The 19,051-nt window shown below is 41.4% G+C and overlaps 2 protein-coding genes across 3 annotated transcripts in view; both read right to left on the minus strand.

Annotated features, from left to right (window-relative positions):
- Positions 1 to 2,152: 2,152 nt before the first annotated feature.
- LOC107713616 (calcium signal-modulating cyclophilin ligand-like) lies at positions 2,153 to 5,952 on the minus strand. 2 transcript variants are annotated; one of them, XM_016519188.1, is made up of 4 exons: positions 5,682 to 5,952; positions 4,290 to 4,636; positions 4,143 to 4,208; positions 2,153 to 2,659 (listed from the first exon to the last, which is right to left on the minus strand). In XM_016519188.1, the coding sequence occupies exons 1-4, from the start codon at positions 5,806 to 5,808 to the stop codon at positions 2,465 to 2,467; spliced, it is 735 nt and encodes a 244-aa protein (XP_016374674.1). In that variant the 5' UTR covers positions 5,809 to 5,952; the 3' UTR covers positions 2,153 to 2,464. The 2 variants fall into 2 exon arrangements, with proteins under 2 accessions (XP_016374674.1, XP_016374672.1); XM_016519186.1 differs by having other exon boundaries at positions 4,290 to 4,639.
- A 1,617-nt stretch (positions 5,953 to 7,569) lies between these two features.
- sec24a (SEC24 homolog A, COPII coat complex component) overlaps positions 7,570 to 19,051 on the minus strand; it is a 19,806-nt gene continuing 8,324 nt past the window's right edge. The window contains exons 11-20 of the mRNA XM_016519184.1: positions 16,906 to 17,029; positions 15,565 to 15,723; positions 15,316 to 15,489; positions 14,747 to 14,857; positions 13,629 to 13,804; positions 13,413 to 13,550; positions 12,859 to 12,963; positions 10,542 to 10,634; positions 10,009 to 10,112; positions 7,570 to 8,650 (exon numbers count right to left, since the gene is read on the minus strand). Of these exons, the coding sequence (XP_016374670.1) occupies positions 8,536 to 8,650; positions 10,009 to 10,112; positions 10,542 to 10,634; positions 12,859 to 12,963; positions 13,413 to 13,550; positions 13,629 to 13,804; positions 14,747 to 14,857; positions 15,316 to 15,489; positions 15,565 to 15,723; positions 16,906 to 17,029 (1,299 nt within the window). The 3' untranslated portion in view covers positions 7,570 to 8,535. The remainder of the gene's footprint in view (positions 8,651 to 10,008; positions 10,113 to 10,541; positions 10,635 to 12,858; positions 12,964 to 13,412; positions 13,551 to 13,628; positions 13,805 to 14,746; positions 14,858 to 15,315; positions 15,490 to 15,564; positions 15,724 to 16,905; positions 17,030 to 19,051) is intronic.

The raw sequence follows: 19,051 nt of genomic DNA on the forward strand, positions 1-19,051 counted from the left end.
TGAGCTATGTTCCACATTTGAAGTTGATATCACAAAAACGGAGGTTCCTGAGATGTTAAGCGCTATTCCAAAAACAGCCACCGGGTGACACCAAACTCATGGAATTTTTGGACACATTTTCCTGTCACAAATTTATACATTTCTATCACAAAATATAGGATTATTTGGACTCTTAAGACTCAGACCTTTCTAACGGATGTGTGTTTTGTCAAGGTAAAAGTTTTCATTATAAAACACTGCGGGAAATTTGGTAATATGACACTTGGCACCGCCCACTAAGGGGAGGAGCCTGATAAAAGGATTTAAAGCAGCACTGTATGATTTCCAAATCGTTTTCACAGGACGAAATGAGTGTTTAAGCTTTTGAATGATGTCTAATTTAGATGATTGCTAAAATATGTGAGAGAAACAAAAGGCCTTAAAAAAAGAGCACCAAGCAAGCATTTGACCTGAAGGCTCTCCGCTTTTGTTGATTTTCACACACACACTCACACTCACTTTCTCTCTCTCCCAAACACTACTGGCAGATAATACACACACACACACACACACAGACACACACACACACATATGGGTTGCCAACTCTCACGCATTTGGCAGGAGACATGCTTCCAGGCTCTGTCTCACGCTCTCACACTCACACTCACTTTCTCTCTCTCTCACACACTCACTCACTCAGACACACACACACACAGACACACTCAGACACAGACAGACACACACACACACGGTTTGCTATCCTTGTGTGTTAACACACACACACACTCACTCAAGACACACACACACACTCACTCACTTTCTCTCTCTCTCACACACACTCACTCACTCAGACACACACACAGACAGACAGACACACACACACACGATTTGCTATCCTTGTGGGTTAACACACACACTCAGACACACTCACTCAGACACACACACACTCACTCACGTTCTCTCTCTCTCTCACACACTCACTCACTCAGACACACACACACACGGTTTGCTATCCTTGTGGGTTAACACACACACACACATATACATCTTTAATGGCCTGAGGGTGTGTACATTTTGAACAAATGTTCATTTTTGGGGGAACTATTTCTTTAAGATTCATTTTCCTAGATTGTTCCAAAAATGTCCCATTATGAATGTCTGCTGTCTCCAGAAGTGCTTTTTCCTCTCATTCACTCAGTTCCTCTCTCTCTGTAACTCAATCCCGCCGCTCTAAAAGCTCCTGCTGTTCTGAAGCGCAGCGGTTTATTGGTAATCTGACTCAAGAGGTCCTGACAATATCCAGCCTCTTATCTCACACACACACACACACACACACACACACACACACACACTCACTCACGTCAGGACACACTGATGTTTATTGTTTTAGCAGTAGCTTCTCCTGTAAGTAATCAAAGATATTATTACAATCACAGGCATCCATGTGTCATTAGTTCATAGCTCATCTCATATTACTGACAGAAACAAAACCACTGTCATACATTACAAATCCGTGTTACAGCGTCATATAAACATGATCAGAAACAGCTCACTACTGCAGGATCAATTACAAACCATCTGCCGTCCAAAACGACAGAACGTAACGACATTTACATTAAATTAAACAGAAATCAACAGATCACAAATCATGCAGATCAGCAGGAATAACGTCTGGCAAACCCAAAACACACGAGCAGCTCTACAATACTAACGTCTCTAAATACAAGAGCAGTGTGGAACAAAAACACGACGACGAGCCGATCACAGTCTGGAAGAGAATCCGGGTCCCATTAGTGATCAACTCTAGACTTCCTTAACAAATCTAGGAGGATTAGGCTGGTTGTGTTGATCCAACCGAGTCAAACAACAGAAGAGCGAAGCTCAGGAAACCTGCATCATATCTCACTCCAGCATTAAAGAAATAAGATTCATTCGTCTGGATCATGTCACGATGGGAACAAATGAAAGGAATAATTCAGCCAAAAATGATTAGTTTCAGCTTTTGTCTTCTCCAGATGTTAACTGATGGACTGGAGTGCTGTGGATTACTTGTGGATTATTGTGATGTTTTTATCAGCTGTTTGGACTCTCATTCTGACGGCACCCATTCACTGCAGAGCATCCATTGCTGAGACACTGATGCAGTGCTACATTTCTACAAATCTGATGAAGAAACAAACTCATCCTGATCTCAGATGAGCACATTTTCAACACGCGTTCATTTTTGGCTGAACTATTGCTTAATGGTCCAAAAAACAGGCTTGATTTTCTTTGGATTTTGGAGTGAAATACGACCCAGGTGTGAGATTCACCTGATATACGAGCTTCAGCTCTCTCTGCTCAGACTTCACTAGTTTCACAGCGGTCAACTGATGAACACTACGTGAAATAAGATTCAAAGCGTTGAGGAGGACGTTAAAACGAGGAATATAAAGAAGTGCCGTCGTCAGTCTCAGATGTGAAGCAGCGTCTCTCATCGGTCTCCTCAGGACATGTCTGAGCCCGACAGCAGCAGCAGCAGCTCGTGACACGTGATGAAGCTGAAGAAGTAGACGCAGAGGTCAGAGAAGACGTCGCTCATCTTCCTGTAGGTGTCCATGGAGCGGCTGATGAGCTCAGCAGGGATCCCCGACAGCAGGAGCGCAGCCGTCAGCATCGTGCTCTGGCTCTTCTTCTCCACCTGAACACACAGAAACACAGAAGCTCACTGACACAAGAGCTGAAGACACAGAAGCTCACTGACACAAGAGCTGAAGAGCTGAAGACACAGAAACACAGAAGCTCACTGACACAAGAGCTGAAGACACAGAAACACAGAAGCTCACTGACACAAGAGCTGAAGACACAGAAACACAGAAGCTCACTGACACAAGAGCTGAAGACACAGAAACACAGAAGCTCACTGACACAAGAGCTGAAGACACAGAAACACAGAAGCTCACTGACACAAGAGCTGAAGACACAGAAACACAGAAGCTCACTGACACAAGAGCTGAAGACACAGAAACACAGAAGCTCACTGACACAAGAGCTGAAGACACAGAAACACAGAAGCACTGCCCTGGACGCGATTAAACGCTGCTCTTAATCAGTCCAGTTAATCAGGATCCCTCACGACTTCTGATCTGATCTTCACAACACAAAGAGATTGAATCCGCAGGAAATCCACCAAGAATCCTCATGTTCTCATGTAATTAGTGCATCATTTCTGAAATGTTGATCCTGGTCTCTAATGCACAAAGCAGCATAGAAATGCTCATAATTCTGCTCTGCTGAACACAATATCTTGCACATTGTCACTGATTATACTGTAGACTGTTCATTTTAAATCTTTTAAATTATCTCATGTTTTAGTTCTATCATTGTACTGTTATAATATTGTTTTGGCATTTTGTTTCGCAATTTAAAATGGCTTTATCAGTGACGTAATCAACTCATTTAAAAACAAATGCATATACAGATCATGCATTTATTTAAATCTAATTTACAGGTAAAATCAGGCTTTATAATGCAGTATCATTGAGATAATGTTATAGTTTTTATTAATATTAAGTTTGAATTAGTTTTTATATTTTCCATTTTAATTGTAGTTAAAGTTTTAGTAATTATATAGTTTTTATTTTTTTCAGTTTTAGTTATTTTTATTAAAGTACTTTAAGTTAAGCTAAATGAAAATGAGAAATGTTTCCTTGGCAACTGGCCGAAATAAAGTTAAAGTTTTTTTTTTAAATATTTAAATTTATTTCAGTTAATGCTTACCTTATTTCAAGTAATAAAAACTTTTAGTTTTAACTAATGAGCAAATATTCACCCAAAAGTCATTATAAAATGCAAACCGCTGCACATAATTTGCCCTAATTTTTGCGATCACAAAATGCAAACCTCTCCGAATACTGAAGTGTGCTTGATTTTGTGTTAAATTCGGAGACTGTAAATGTGTGTAACCCTTGGTTAACTGTGACGCTATCAAAAGACAAGATGCTTCGAAAATCAAATCTGCATTAATAATATGCACCAGATACACATATACAGATCACAATCAGTTCACCATGAAAAAACATGCTCGACAAATACTGTGTTGCACGATATTCACTATCATCTGGAATCTGTGGAAAGTGTTTTTCGGTTTCACTTACTTTATCAGAGTCAAAACAGAGACAAACCTTGGGGAAGTATTTGTGCAATCCCATGAAGCCCAGCTCCAGAGTGAGGAACGGTGCGAAGATGGACTGCAGAAACACAAGAGACGGAGTTAAGATGAGCTCTGGAGCAGAATCCCATGCCTGCGTCTGCGTCTGCGCAGCACTCACCAGATACTGGCAGACGAAGATGCGCACGAAGACGGCCAGAGCGACGCTGCAGACGAGCCGGAAGACACAGAACGAGTCCAGCTCCACACCGCCACCGTCCTGAGCCGTCTTCTCAGCGGACAGCTGTCCTCGCAGCTTCATGGCGTCGTCGAAGCGGGACACGTACTTCTGCAGACCCCTGCGAGGAGACCCCGCCAGCCTCTGCTGAACACCACCAGACACGTCCTCCTCACCGCTGCTCTCGGACGGATCGGACACCAGCGGCGAGAGTCTGTTAGAGGAGCAGGAGGAGGACCAGGGCTCGTTACACTCCAGATCCAGGTGGAACCGCGGCTCCAGGACTCGAGCTGCTATCAGACACAGACACAGAGAAACACACACGAGAGTCTGTGAGCGAACGAGCCAAACATGAACATGAGCTGAAAGTGTGTTCATCCGAGATGAGTTTGTTTCTTCATCAGGTTTGTAGAAATGTAGCATTGCATCAGTGTCTCAGCAATGGATGCTCTGCAGTGAATGGGTGCCGTCAGAATGAGAGTCCAAACAGCTGATAAAAACATCACAATAATCCACAGCACTCCAGTCAGTCAGTTAACATCTGGAGAAGACAAAAGCTGAAACAAATCCAGCATTAAGACGCTTTTAACTAAAAGTCCATATAATCCATAATAACTGTTCCTCCAGTGAAAAAGTGTTCTGGTCTGAATCAGGAGAGACATATGCACAGATTAAACACCCTTTAGAAGACAAAACCATCCAAAACTGGATGTTGATGTGAGAGGACATCAGGGGATGATGGACTTCTTCACTGGAGGAATCATTATTATGGATTATACACTCGTATTTTAGCCGAAAGCAATGGTTTGAAGGCAAACAGAAGAAACAAACTCATCCTGATCTCAGATGATCTGAGGGTGAGCACATTTACAGCACATGTTCATGTTTATAACACACCCTGTCCGTCTGTGAAGTGTGATTCTGTAACTGTACTTTTGTTTCCCAGCCTTACATTACAGTTCCTTATGAATTATATATAGAGCTGGGCTCCAAAAGTCTAGGGCTAAATGTAATGTTTACCCTGAATTAAACGGTTTAAAAGACTGTAAAATGTACAATAAGAAACATGACACTGCTATACAGATCTCTATGCGACTAAACCAGTGCAAGTGATCGGTGTAGCTGATCACGTGACTCTCCGGATCATCAGCTTGAGCTCGAGTCACTTTCGGAGCCTCTGCGCATGATACGAGTGATATGAGGCTGTTTGCTCGTGTAGCTGTCGATCACCTCACACACACACACACACACACACAGATAGAGAGAGAGAGAGAGACATCGGCTACTTCCCCGCATGAATCCAGCCACTCTGATGAGCGCAGTGCAGTGACTCACGTCTGTCCGCCTCATTCTGGCTGAAGCCCACGATCTTCTTCATGCGCTGCTCGGAGTTCAGCAGTAGCTTCCTCCTGCGGATCTCCGCGCGTCTCTGCAGCAGCCCCTCGCTGCTCTCGGCCTGCATCACTCAGATGACTGAAGCTACTGCGGTTACTGAAGAACATCCGTCAGCACCTCCTGTCTCCGTGCGAACGTCTGTTATTATTGAAGGGGCGGAGCCTCACAGAACGTGTCCCCTATGGACGACGAAGCCGTTTCAAAATAAAAGTCGGAGCTCATCGTCATGACAGTGGGTTTTTGTTTTTTTTGTATTCTGTGTAAGTCTAAGCACCTCTTAAATGTATGTCTTTGAATGTAAGTTGTATGCCAATTTGTTTTGTAAACTTGTAATATTTTTGTTATACTTCAAATAAACAAATCTCATCGTCATGACGTTTGCAAAAGTCCTGTGTGTGTGTGTGTGTGTATGTGTATATATATATATATATATTTTTTTTTGTTCCTGTAAGTTGTATGATTGTAATAATGTGAATAGGTTGTGTTGTATTTATATGTTAAAATCTTTTGTTAATCTTTTTGAAGCAATAAAAAGAAAAAAAAAAAAAATATATATATATATATATATATGGTTGGTTGGTTGGCTGGTCTTAGCTGGTGTAAGCTGAAAGTAGCTGGTTTCCCAGCCTAACCAGTAAAGAAGTGGTCAAAACCCCTCTAAAACCAGCCTGCTGATCAGCTATGACAAGGCTGGACGACCAGATAAAACCAGCCAACCTACTTAGGCTGGTTTTAGCTGTTTTTTCCAGCAGGGTATATATTTATACAACAGTTTTTTCTGGTTCTCGAATCTGATTGGCTGAGAGGAGTGCGATATTCTCGTGATAACAGAACTGTTTGCATCACTCCGCTTTAGTGTTTCTCACAGCGAGTGTCATGTCCACTATAGTTTAAAAATAATTCTGTTTTTGTGCCACGGAATGTAGTTTTAAGAGGTCTTGATATGAGTTTTGTAGACAAACATTGTGCATAAATACACGTCTGTACTAAAGTTACATTTTAATTGGACTTTTATTCTATTTGTATTCCTGTAATGGGTTGATTCCACGCAGGGGCGGGGCTACACTATAGAGGAGGAGGAGCCATCAGGCGCGTCATTCACACCGTGACAGTTCTGGCATTTCTTCTGAAACCGAGATTTATTACAGTAATGAGCCAATCTAAATTCTATCTGAATTTAGGGTTGGGGTTAGGAATTGCCCTGCATTTTCATGTTTGTAAAACAGTAAATTAGTCTTTTTGTTTGTGTTGCATGGGAAAAAGGTGTTGACAAATCAAATTACAAACTTAAAAATGATTTTTTATTTATTAGGAAGTTGCATTCCAAACCCATTTGCTCATCTGTTTGAACAGACGCTATAGAGAGCAGCAGGAATAACTCCTGAAACACAGGGACTAACACTCTTCATCTATAGAGGAGGAGGAGCCATCAGGCGCGTCATTCACACCGTGAGTTCTGGCATTTCTTCTGAAACTGAGATTTATTACAGTAATGAGCCAATCTAAATTCTATCTGAATTTAGGGTTGGGGTTAGGAATTGCCCTGCATTTTCATGTTTGTAAAACAGTAAATTAGTCTTTTTGTTTGTGTTGCATGGGAAAAAGGTGTTGACAAATCAAATTACAAACTTAAAAATGATTTTTTATTTATTAGGAAGTTGCATTCCAAACCCATTTGCTCATCTGTTTGAACAGACGCTATAGAGAGCAGCAGGAATAACTCCTGAAACACAGGGACTAACACTCTTCATCAGGTCGAGGCTGATGATGCTGGTCTCCTCAGGTTTAGCTCAGCAGACGCTGGGCACTGAATGAGAGAACATGAGCATAAATACCAAAGGAACCGGAAACAGTGGAGATATTCAGGAGAGCTCACACGAGACTTCCTCTTTAATGACTTCATTCCTTCAGAAAGTTCACATGTACAAAATTGCAGAGAATTTACAAATCATTTCTCAAAAACACAGTTGTCACGTGGGCTAAAATGAGCTGAACAACTGCAGAGGAAACGAGTTTTTATTTATTTTTTCAAATATAAAAAAATATCCCTCTGAACGGTGGATCTGATTATCCAAGAAACGTCTGCGAACAGAATCAAGACAGCTCGGATTATTGTGTTACTCTTACCTTCGTCAGTACTCTACTCACAACCAGACATTCAACATTAAACTCTATTGGCCGCAGAGAAATCTCTGTATTTTGGATTATATTTCAAGCTCAGCTTCTCAAATTTCTCTGCAGCTGATCACTTCACCTAAAGCTTTCACAGATTTAGCCATTCTAAAAAAAAATCTCTCTTCATAAGAAAAAAAAAAGTCCCAAGCCGTTGATTTTACCATCTTGCATCATCTGAATAATGTTTTTACAAAAATTAACAATCTTGAATATAATATAGATTCATCAATACACATATTTCTATAACGTGTAAAGATCACGCGTGTCTGAATTTGCCCGTGTTAAACGGCACACACTTACAAAGCATTTCTTCTGTGCCCGAGTCCCACTTAAGGCAGATATATCGAATTCAACTGCACTGCCTTCCTCATCAATTAAAACAATGACTGAAGAATACAGACAAACCTGTGACAAACCACACGAATTATAAAGCGCTAATTCTGAATAGCACTAATTACAAAGCTCGTAAGAAATTCATAAGAAACCATTTTCCTACGTTTTTTAGTTAAAGGCGACACATTAGAAAGGAGCATCACTCCTCACACACAGCTGTAGTGTGACACAGACGGGGCTTTACTGACAGCAGGTCTGCGTCTGGCTCCAGCCGGGCATTGTGGGATCACTTGGAGATCTGCTGCTGCAGGTGCAGGAGGAACTCGTAGTAGGAGAGAGCGGATTCACTCAGATCCTCGATCATGTTCTGCATGAACTCGGCCTTGAGCGGAGACTCGTCTCTGAAGTCAAACAGAGGAGCGTCAGTCATTCAGACAGCACTAACTCCTCACAGCAGCTCTGGATCATCAGTGAACGGAACGTTCACTGATGATCCAGAGCTGCTGTGAGGAGTTAGTGCTGTCTGAATGACTGACGCTCCGGCTCATACAGTCATCCACAACTGATGCACACAGATTACACTATTACAACTGCTTTCTGAAAACCTTCCGGTAAAAACACATGTACGGTGGTATAGGGGTGCGATGTTGCTCGTCTGTGATAATACTGTAGTTGTTGTTTTAATAACGTGCGAGCTGATGTTATCGAGTGAGTCACGTCTTGAGTCCGAAAGTCTTTTAGAATGAACCGATAATTCAAGTTACGAAGGAAAAAAATAACCCTGCATGCTTTTTTAATATTCTTCACTTTAGTGATATCACACAAGCAAGAGTGCGGTTTTCCTGAATATCAGCACGAATGTGACACTCTATTCTATCTACTTGTTTTCTTTTTATTTATTATAAAAAATAATAACTTGTGACCTTCTAACACTAGCTCTCTCTATTTCTTTTCTATCTACTTTTTATTCTATTTATTATAAAAAAATAAAAATATTTAAAGGGGTCATATGATGCGATTTCATTTTTTCCTTTCTCTTTGGAGTGTTACAAGCTCTTGGTGCATAAAGAAGATCTGTAAAGTTGCAAAGACTAAAGTCTCAAATCCAAAGAGATATTCTTTATAAAAGTTCAGAGTCAGCCACGCCTACCTAAAACGGCTCGTTCTAACACGCCCCCATATCTGCCTTGCAGCTCATGTGTGTCAAGTACTAATCAATATTCATAAGCAGCCTTCACTTAGTACGACAGCATACTGACATCTATAAAATTAATTAACTTCCATCAATAATAACAGACCATTAGTTAAAATACACTCACATTTTTATGAAGAAAGTCTGATTTGTGTATTCCAAACGACTGATCTACTGAATTATCATCCAAAATTATTTGGTGATTTTGTTTAAAGCTATTCAATTTGACCAAAACATTTTTCTGATTTTCAGATGTTCAAATGGTGTCGGTCAGCAAATTATTTACATTATTTTTCTGACTGATCATAACATGTCACGTAGCATTATTTACAGATTTTTGCATTTGATGTTGTTTTGATGAACAGCCATAAATGGTCAGATTGAGAATTTATCTCAGCTAATTGATTAGTCTGAATTTTAGTGACATAAAGGGATGTGTTTTTATACGGCTAGTAAAAAAGGCCTCAAAAGGTAAAATGCTCCTGAATCAATCAGCACAGTTGATGGAGAATGTGGATTCATCTGTCGGACATATCTCATATCTCTGAACTGAAGCGTGTTTCTGACCTGATGACGTGCAGGACGGCGTGGCACGGCCGGCGTTCTCTCAGCCAGTCGACGAACGCTCGCAGTCGTGAAGATCGAGCCGTGTCCAGCTCTGGAAGCTGGTTCTGAGAGGAGAAACCAATCACATGACAATCAAATACTCTTCTGATCCATCCGTCACAGATATCACTGTTGATATACAAGTCAGCACATACTGCTTCTGAAAAATCATTCAGATAAACTCTGAACTGAAGCTACGGAGGGGCAAACAACATCTTCAATAAAAATGACTTGCATTTTGCAATCAGAGCAATATTTATCTGCCACAAATATAATCTCAACATTAAACCGCATTTATTTGCATGAAATACCACCAATAAAACTAGAAACAAATAATTTCTAATGCGATCCAGCAATCATTCATGAAAGAGAAAGATGCAAAAACAATTAAAAATACACACACGAAAAACATCAAGTTGTTACCAGAACAGCCGCAGTGTTTAGTAAAGAGCTGTCTGATAAGTGAATAATGCAGTAGTTGTGAGTGAGTTTACCATGTTGAGAGGAACAGCAGCGTGACTCTCCACTCCCAGCACTTCTGTGAGGAAAACCGGGCTGCAGTTTCTTCCGACCCACAGATACATGACCTGAGGAGAAGCGGGCAGACAACAATCAATATTTCATGTCTATGTAAACTGTTATGTTGCTGAAAAGCTGCATAATAAGTGCTGTGTACATTATCCCTAAATGTTCAAGTTTCTAGGCTCAAAACCGCTTCCTGATTTAATTCACAGAAGCTGAGCCAGTAAGATATTTCAGCTCACAGCAGAGTCTGGTGTGCAGTTCTGTTCTCGTGTGGAAATAAGCTGGTCCGGATTCTGCCGTACTTTTATTAACACTCAAAAGACAGATGAAGTGCAAGTTCTGCAGAGAGGAAGTGGTGCAAATTTTAAAAAAACTCTGATGTTAGTTTGTATCAGTCACTCCTCTCTTCCTTCTCTGCAAGTGTCTCCACTGCTAAAACCACATACTACCACAACAAAATTAACAACTGCTCTGACCCCCCCCCAAAAATTTTTTTGTTTGTTATTTTTATTTATAATGAAGTTGTCTGTATTTAGTAGATTGTGTGTAACACACAAAAGAGTGACGATCAGGTCAACACACATTGAGGTATAGAAATTCTACACTGATTTTAAAAAAAAACTGCACTGGTATCGGATCAATATCAGTAGATACTCAGAGTTTTTGGTATCGGATCGGGATCGGTTCTGAAAAAGTGGTATCGAGCCAGCCCTACAACAAATACACACTCTCTCTCCTCCTTCTCTCCACTCTCGGAGGCAGACGTTTCCAAACTTATCCTTTTCAATCATCCTTCTATCTGTCCGCTTGATTCTATCCCCACTCACCTCCTTCAGGCCATTTCTTCTTCAGTCATACCTGCACTCACTTTATCAACACCTCTCTTCACTCTAGTACATTTCCCACAGCATTCAAGCATGCTCTTGTTACCCCACTGCTTAAGAAACCCACTCTAAACCCAAAACTACAGACCGGTATCCCTTCTTCCGTTCATTGCAAAGACACTTGAGCGAGTTGTGTTCAACCAACTCTCTGTTTCTCACACAGAACAACCTCCTGGACAGCAACCAATCCGGCTTCAAAAGCGGCCACTCAACTGAGACTGTCCTGCTCTCGGTTACTGAAGCCCTGAGACTGGCAAGAGCAGCTTCCAAACCCTCAGTACCCATCTTGCTGGATCTGTCTGCTGCTTTTGACACAGTTAACCACCAGATCCTCCTGTCCACCCTCATGAAGAAGGGCATCTCAGGAACCACACTGCAGTGGATCAAGTCTTACCTCTCAGGTAAGTCCTTTAGGGTGTCTTGGAGGGGTGAGGTTTCTAAGTCACAACTTCTTGCTACTGGGGTGCCTCAAGGCTCAGTGCTTGGACCGCTTCTCTTCTCCATCTACATGTCATCATTAGGATCTGTCATCCAGAAGCATGGCTTTTCTTATCACTGCTATGCTGATGACACTCAACTCTACCTCTCATTCCAACCAGACGATCTGACAGTAGCTGTTTGCATTGCAGCCTGTCTGACACAATTCTGGCTGGATGACGGACCATCACCTTCAACTCAACCTTGCGAAGACAGAACTTACAGAACTGCATCATAAAGTCTCTATACAGCTGGGTTAGTCAACCATAACTCCATCCAGGACAGCCAGGAACCTTGGAGTTGTGATGGATGATCAGTTAAGCTTCACACCTTACTGCTACACCGGCCCGGTCCTGCAGATTTGCCTTATACAACATTAGAAAGATTACACCCCCTCTGTCAGAGCAAGCCACTACCTCTCATTCCAACCAGACGATCTGACAGTAGCTGTTTGCATTGCAGCCTGTCTGACACAATTCTGGCTGGATGACGGACCATCACCTTCAACTCAACCTTGCGAAGACAGAACTTACAGAACTGCATCATAAAGTCTCTATACAGCTGGGTTAGTCAACCATAACTCCATCCAGGACAGCCAGGAACCTTGGAGTTGTGATGGATGATCAGTTAAGCTTCACACCTTACTGCTACACCGGCCCGGTCCTGCAGATTTGCCTTATACAACATTAGAAAGATTACACCCTTCCTATCAGAGCAGGTTACACAACTCTTTGTCCAAGCTCTTGTTCTCTCCAGACTGGACTATTGTAATGCTCTCTTGGCGGGCCTTCCAGCATGTACTATCAAGCCTCTGCAACTGATCCAGAATGCAGCAGCGAGAGTGGTCTTCAACGAGCCGAAGAAAGCCTTCTATTGTTCTTTGGATAAAAGCGTCTGCTGAATGGTTAAATGTAAATGAACTCACGGTGCCACAGTCCATGAGGAACGCCGCGTCTTTGCTCAGCTTCTCCACAGACAGCTGAAGAGCTCTGGGCTGAGGAATCGTGCGATCGCTGATGTTCAGAGCCCCCTGTCAGCAAGAAGACAAATATCACATCAGTTTCAAACTAAAGCATCGGCACATACGTTTGCACAAACCCGCGTCTGATCCTCACACAGGTGAGATGAAAGCAGTCAGATCAGCTTATGATCATGATCTTTGCCATCGTACGTCTTGAGAAGTGAAAAGCTGTCTTGAAACAGTCGCTTCCAGCTAAAATATGAGTCCATAATCCATAATAACTCTTCCTTCAGTGAAACCATCCTGATCTGGGATGGCCAATTCAGGGTTAACTCTGTTTCTTTGAAAGTGTTTGCTGAGTAATATACTGTCCTAAGAGAAAAACCAGCACAATCTAATATGCTGTAAAGATACTGGACTTCATCTGATATTAAGAACATGTACATGACTCTGGATGGTCTTCAGCGGGGTTCACTTCAGACACGCGCTGACTGAACGAGATCTGCTGACGGACTGACCTCATCTGTCAGCTCATCCACACGGTACAGGCCCGGATGGACCATCATCATGAGGTACACCAGCGGCTGCTGCTTCAGCTGACACATGGCAAACACGCGCTCGTCCAGCCGGCTGCTGCCGCTCGTCCGGAAGGCTTTCTGAAAGCAGAGGAAGTGAACACGTCATTATGAGAGCGTGACGGCGTGTGTGACGGCTGGGGGGGTCAGCTGACGTACGTGTTTGAGCAGGGCCAGGATGTAGAGCGGGAACAGACGCAGGCAGGCGGGGGCCAGCAGGCCGGGCTGCTGGATGCTCAGCACTGAGGAGCGGAAGGATGCCAGCGAGTCAATCGCAGCGTTGATCAGAGCGTCACGAGCGTCACTCAGACTCGCCGTCACACAGCGATCCACGGCTGAACGAGAGCACATCAAAACACACACAGGCCAGTACAAGGCTTGAGTCTGATATCAGAACAACAACTGCTTCACCTTATGAAACACTCAGATCAACATAACATATATTATAAAACAGTTCAGAGTGGATGAGCCTCATTCAGTACCTGATATTCACCTGTGATGCATTCTATATTCTTCTAAATATCTTTTCAGAAAAATCTTTGCTCTATTCTTTTCTCCCTTCTATATTCTATTTTACTCGCATTATGTTTATTGAGGTTTTATTTTGTATTTTATTCACATCATGTTTTTTTATTATATGTATTATATTCTATTTTCCATTTTTACACACCATGTTTATTAATAGTTTATTTGATTTATTCTGTTTTATTCAGTTTATTATACTTCATAATCTACTTTCCATTTTATTCACATTTATTGCAGTTTTTTATATTTATTCTATTTTATTCACATCATATTTATTCTATTTTATTCACATCATATTTCTTAACAGTTTATTAGATTTATTGTTTTGTTATTTTATTCTGTTTTATATTATATTTATGATATTTTAGAATATTTTCTATTCCATATTTTAAAAATCTATTTTATTCACATTTATTGCTAGTTTTTATTTATTCTATTTTATTCACATTATATTTCATATTTATTCTATTCTATATTATATTTTCCATTTATAGACACCATGGTTATTAATAGTTTATTTGATTTATTCTGTTTTATTCACAGTTTATTGTATTTCATAATCTACTGTACTTTCCATTTGATTCACATTTATTGCTAGTTTTTTATATTTACTCTATTCTATTCAAGTCATGTTTCTTGACTGTTAATTATATATTTAGGTTATATTTTGCATTTTTTCCACGTCATGTCTATCAATAGTGATACGCAGATTAATAATCAGATGGTGTGGTGTCTGGAGGTGAAGGCTGTACCCATGCTGGCCAGAAGAGCAGTGATGGCCTGAACATCAGCTCCAGCGAAGATGTCTGACAGAGAGTTGACCACCGGCAAACACAGCGTGTGCACGCGGATCCTGCGCTCTCCTGCAACAGCAAACAAGATCACAGTCAGCGTCACATGGGCTGCGTTCAGCCCCGACAAAACGGTGCAAAACGTGTTTTAAACGGAAACGGTGGTGTGTTGAACACACTGTTCTGATGACGCAAGAGTTGCAGCTATAGCAGCTGAGAAGGCCATTCTTTGTGTTCTTTTTGAAGAATTGTGCGAGCTGTCTCTTTAATACCGTGTGGTTTATATACATGCTGCTGCTGATTGGGCTGACATGTTTGACACACCCACCAAACAAGAGAAAACGCATCTCAAACCCATTGCACACCGTTTCCAGGAAACATGTCGTTCAAACCGGAAACCGTAGCAAAACGCTGTGCACCGGTTTGAGCTTGAACTTGCCCCAAGACCACAAGTGTGGGTATTTGGATAAGGCAGATCAGTCAGCGTCACATGACCAGTCAGCGTCACATGATCAGTCGAGCGCTCGCACCTTTGCTGGAGGTGTAGAGCAGCGCGGCCTGGAAGGACACAGTCTGCAGGTCCAGCAGGTTCTCCTCGATGCTCATCTGCACGGCGAAGCCTGCGTCGGGGTTCACGTTGGGCAGAGACAGCAGATCGGTGGAGCGCACAAAGAAGTTCCCGTGGAAGGTGTGTATGGACAGACCTGCAGACGACAGAACACAACATCAGTGCTGCAGCAGACTGGACTCTCTCGGACGCCTCTCGCCTCTCCACACACCTTTAGTGCAGCGGACCCTCATCACGGCCTCGAAGCCGATCTTGCGCGTCAGGTATCTCTTCAGATCCTTCTGGAGACGCTCCGTCTGAGGCGGGCTGTGCTGCTTGTGGTATGAAGGGTAGAAATAGACGCTTCCAGCCGAGTATCTGGATATACAGCCTTCAGGAGGAGATGAAGGATCGATCATTAGTTTCCACAGACACAAACCACACTCAAGCATTAACATGCATTTGTGCTGACTGGACCACATCCATTCTGACCATTTTCACCATATTACACGCATACACCTACAGAAGAGAGCTGAACCGCACTGTAAATAGTCCTCTTCTGTCACTGGACAGACTGGGATGTGAATCTGTCTGTTGGTAACTGATACAGTTAATGAGACGGCCGGTTTCACTCACTCTGGTGAATTTGTATGAATCACATTATTAGTAAACGACACGCAGTGATTCTCACCATCTGCTGACATGATTTAACCCTATAAAGCAACTGTATTATATTAGAAATGTGAATTTCTGAGGCTCTGAATGATCAATATTTGCTGTTAAATCCGTTTCTCACTCGATCTACTGCATGTCTTCTGTCTCTGATTGATAGTTTAGAGTGTTTTATCCAGTAAAAGCTCTTTTAGTGTAACTGTAGCTGGAGCTTCACGTGTCTTTCTGCTGTCAAATCTTGACTGATTTTTATCAAGTAAGCGTCAGAATAACTGCAGTAATATCTCCAGATGAACACTTACTGGACTGAAGCAGCTCAGCTTTACTTGATTCTCCATCAATCATGTTTTAGAGTCTCAAATCTGATCCTCAGGATCTTTTGAGGAGCGTTTGTTTCCAGAAGCTTTACTTTCACTGTTCCTCAGCGGAGGAATGATCTTCACAAGCCTCCAGAACATCTCACATCTTCTGAGGAGCCTTTATTTCTTCAGCTCTCAATCACTGCATTATATGTTTGGATCATTTCAATCTCATCTCACTGAGACAGATTACTGGAGATATAGAGCGACCACTGATATTTAGATCATTTTATGTCAGTATCTGTACTGTTATAAAGAAGATCTCATTGATTTACATTACAAGCAGCAGAAGTTCATCATATAAATATCAGCATCTGCAGCAAATTCCTATTTTTGTTCAGTTTGAGTCTCTGAATAAAACTGAGCTGTTTTTCCTCCATATTCTCACTGTATCAGACTATATGAGCCATAAAAGCCTGATGGAGCAAATACGATACTCAACAAAACACATATGCAAACATTTTTTAAGGTTTCAGTAAACAGTTTCACTTAAAAAAAAAGATTTTTGGACTATTATTTCTTTCTTTTTGTTAGTGACTGACCCAGAGAGGACAGATCCGAGTACTGTGCGCTCAGCAGGAACAGATCCACCGCCACATGATGACCAGAACAGTCCAGAGCCAGCTTCTTATAGAAATCCGTCGCAGGACTGAGATGCTGCACGTCCTACAGAGGAAAACCACCACAGAACAGCTGGAATTAGCCCATTAACATCTAGTACTTAGAATGAGAAACTCTTATAAAAAGTTAAAAAAGGGCTGTTGATTTAACACGTTAACTTGGTGTGATTATGGAAAAAGTATTGTGCAGTGTGACTGATTGTGTGATGGAGTCTATTAGAATACAGTTATGAGCCTAAAATTCTAAATATGAGGCCAAAAAAAAATAAAAAAAATCACTCTCTTATATTTATATCATATGATATAGTTCAGCTGTTTATCCCCAATATCTGCACCACTGCTAATGTGATACTGATCTTATACAACAGTTCAATAAACAAGAAGTTCATACTGTGTTACATTTTAGACACAATAATATCGATTAATTTCGCAAACAAAAATAGTTACAATCACAGTAGAACTGTTGTGAGTCTCTGATCAACACACAGCGGTGATTCACTACTGAATGAATCCATGGTTTTTAACAAATCGACTCAGTTAATGATTCAGTGGTCACTTGCTTCGTTTCTGGATGAATCAGCTGTTTGAATGAATCATGCAATGACTCACTCATTAACACTCGCCGCCACCTACTGGCGCTTTCATATTTGCAGTTTCACATTTAGAGTATAATTTCATTTTTTAAAAATCATTTTATATTTCAATATGCATTTTAAAAAGTCCATTAATAAGCATTATTATTTATGCAATGTTGAATCAAAAGCTACTTTTTCTTTCTTTCTAAAGCTACTTTACGTAATGTCTATTCAATGCTTCTCTCATGACTTTAAATTATCTTTTGAGGGATAATTTCTCAGCCAAAACTGATGTGATTAATTTACGATTCATTCAATTATATAATTGAACCACCATGTGATTAATTATAACTTTTAAAGGGGTCATGAACTGAGAAATTAAAATCCCCTTCATATTTTGACATATAACAGGCCATTGTACAATAAAAACATCCTGTAAGTTTCAGAACGCAAAACTTTCTCGTTAGTCTAAAAACAGCTTATATTGGAGCCAATCTGGCAAAACGACAGCTTGTGGAATGTGCCACTTTATGACGTAATAGTGTGGCTAAACCCCGCCTCCACAGGAGATCAAACCCTGCTGCTACATCGTTGCCTGTTTAGCCCCGCCCACCGATTCTACAGCACTGCTTGTTTAGCCCTGCCCACCGATTCACGTCTGTAGTGTAAATAACGAGAGAGATGAACACAGGTCTACACAGAAATCAAACAATAAAGATGCTTCGAAGACAAGACGCTGTGCAGTGCCAAGCTGTGGAAAAACAGTCTTTGCATTGCCTTCCTTCTGATCCCATCATTAGGAAAGAGTGGATTAGCTTTATTTTTAATGAAGATCCAGACCGCGTCAGTAAGAACTCAGTCCTTTGTTCACTTCATTTCACCACGGATTCGTTTACAAACAAGGCACAATTCGACGCTGGACTTTCTGAAAGACATTAAAAGACGATGCTGTGCGACTATATTGGATCTGACAGTAATGTCGCAACAGACAACTTTTGAGGGGTAATTTCTCAGCCAAAACTGATGTGATTAATTTACGATTCATTCAATTATATAATTGAACCACCATGTGATTAATTATAACTTTTAAAGGGGTCATGAACTGAGAAATTAAAATCCCCTTCATATTTTGACATATAACAGGCCATTGTACAATAAAAACATCCTGTAAGTTTCAGAACGCAAAACTTTCTCGTTAGTCTAAAAACAGCTTATATTGGAGCCAATCTGGCAAAACGACAGCTTGTGGAATGTGCCACTTTATGACGTAATAGTGTGGCTAAACCCCGCCTCCACAGGAGATCAAACCCTGCTGCTACATCGTTGCCTGTTTAGCCCCGCCCACCGATTCTACAGCACTGCTCGTTTAGCCCCGCCCACCGATTCTACAGCACCATCTGTTTAGCCCCGCCCACTGATTCTACAGCACTGTCCGTTTAGCCCTGCCCACCGATTCTACAGCACCCTCTGTTTAGCCCCGCCCACCGATTCAA

The sequence above is a fragment of the Sinocyclocheilus rhinocerous genome, unplaced genomic scaffold (assembly GCF_001515625.1).
Source record: "Sinocyclocheilus rhinocerous isolate Xijiao unplaced genomic scaffold, SAMN03320098_v1.1 scaffold599, whole genome shotgun sequence".
In the NCBI taxonomy this organism is placed as follows: domain Eukaryota; kingdom Metazoa; phylum Chordata; class Actinopteri; order Cypriniformes; family Cyprinidae; genus Sinocyclocheilus; species Sinocyclocheilus rhinocerous.

Bases quoted from the DNA above. Each gene is read 5' to 3' on its own strand.
- LOC107713616 (XM_016519186.1), bottom strand. From the start codon at position 5,808: ATGCAGGCCGAGAGCAGCGAGGGGCTGCTGCAGAGACGCGCGGAGATC. The intron at 4,209-4,289 runs GTGAGTGCTGCG...GTGTTTCTGCAG, and splicing joins TCTTCGTCTGCCAGTATCTG to TCCATCTTCGCACCGTTCCT. The intron at 2,660-4,142 runs GTTTGTCTCTGT...CTGTGTGTTCAG, and splicing joins TGCACAAATACTTCCCCAAG to GTGGAGAAGAAGAGCCAGAG.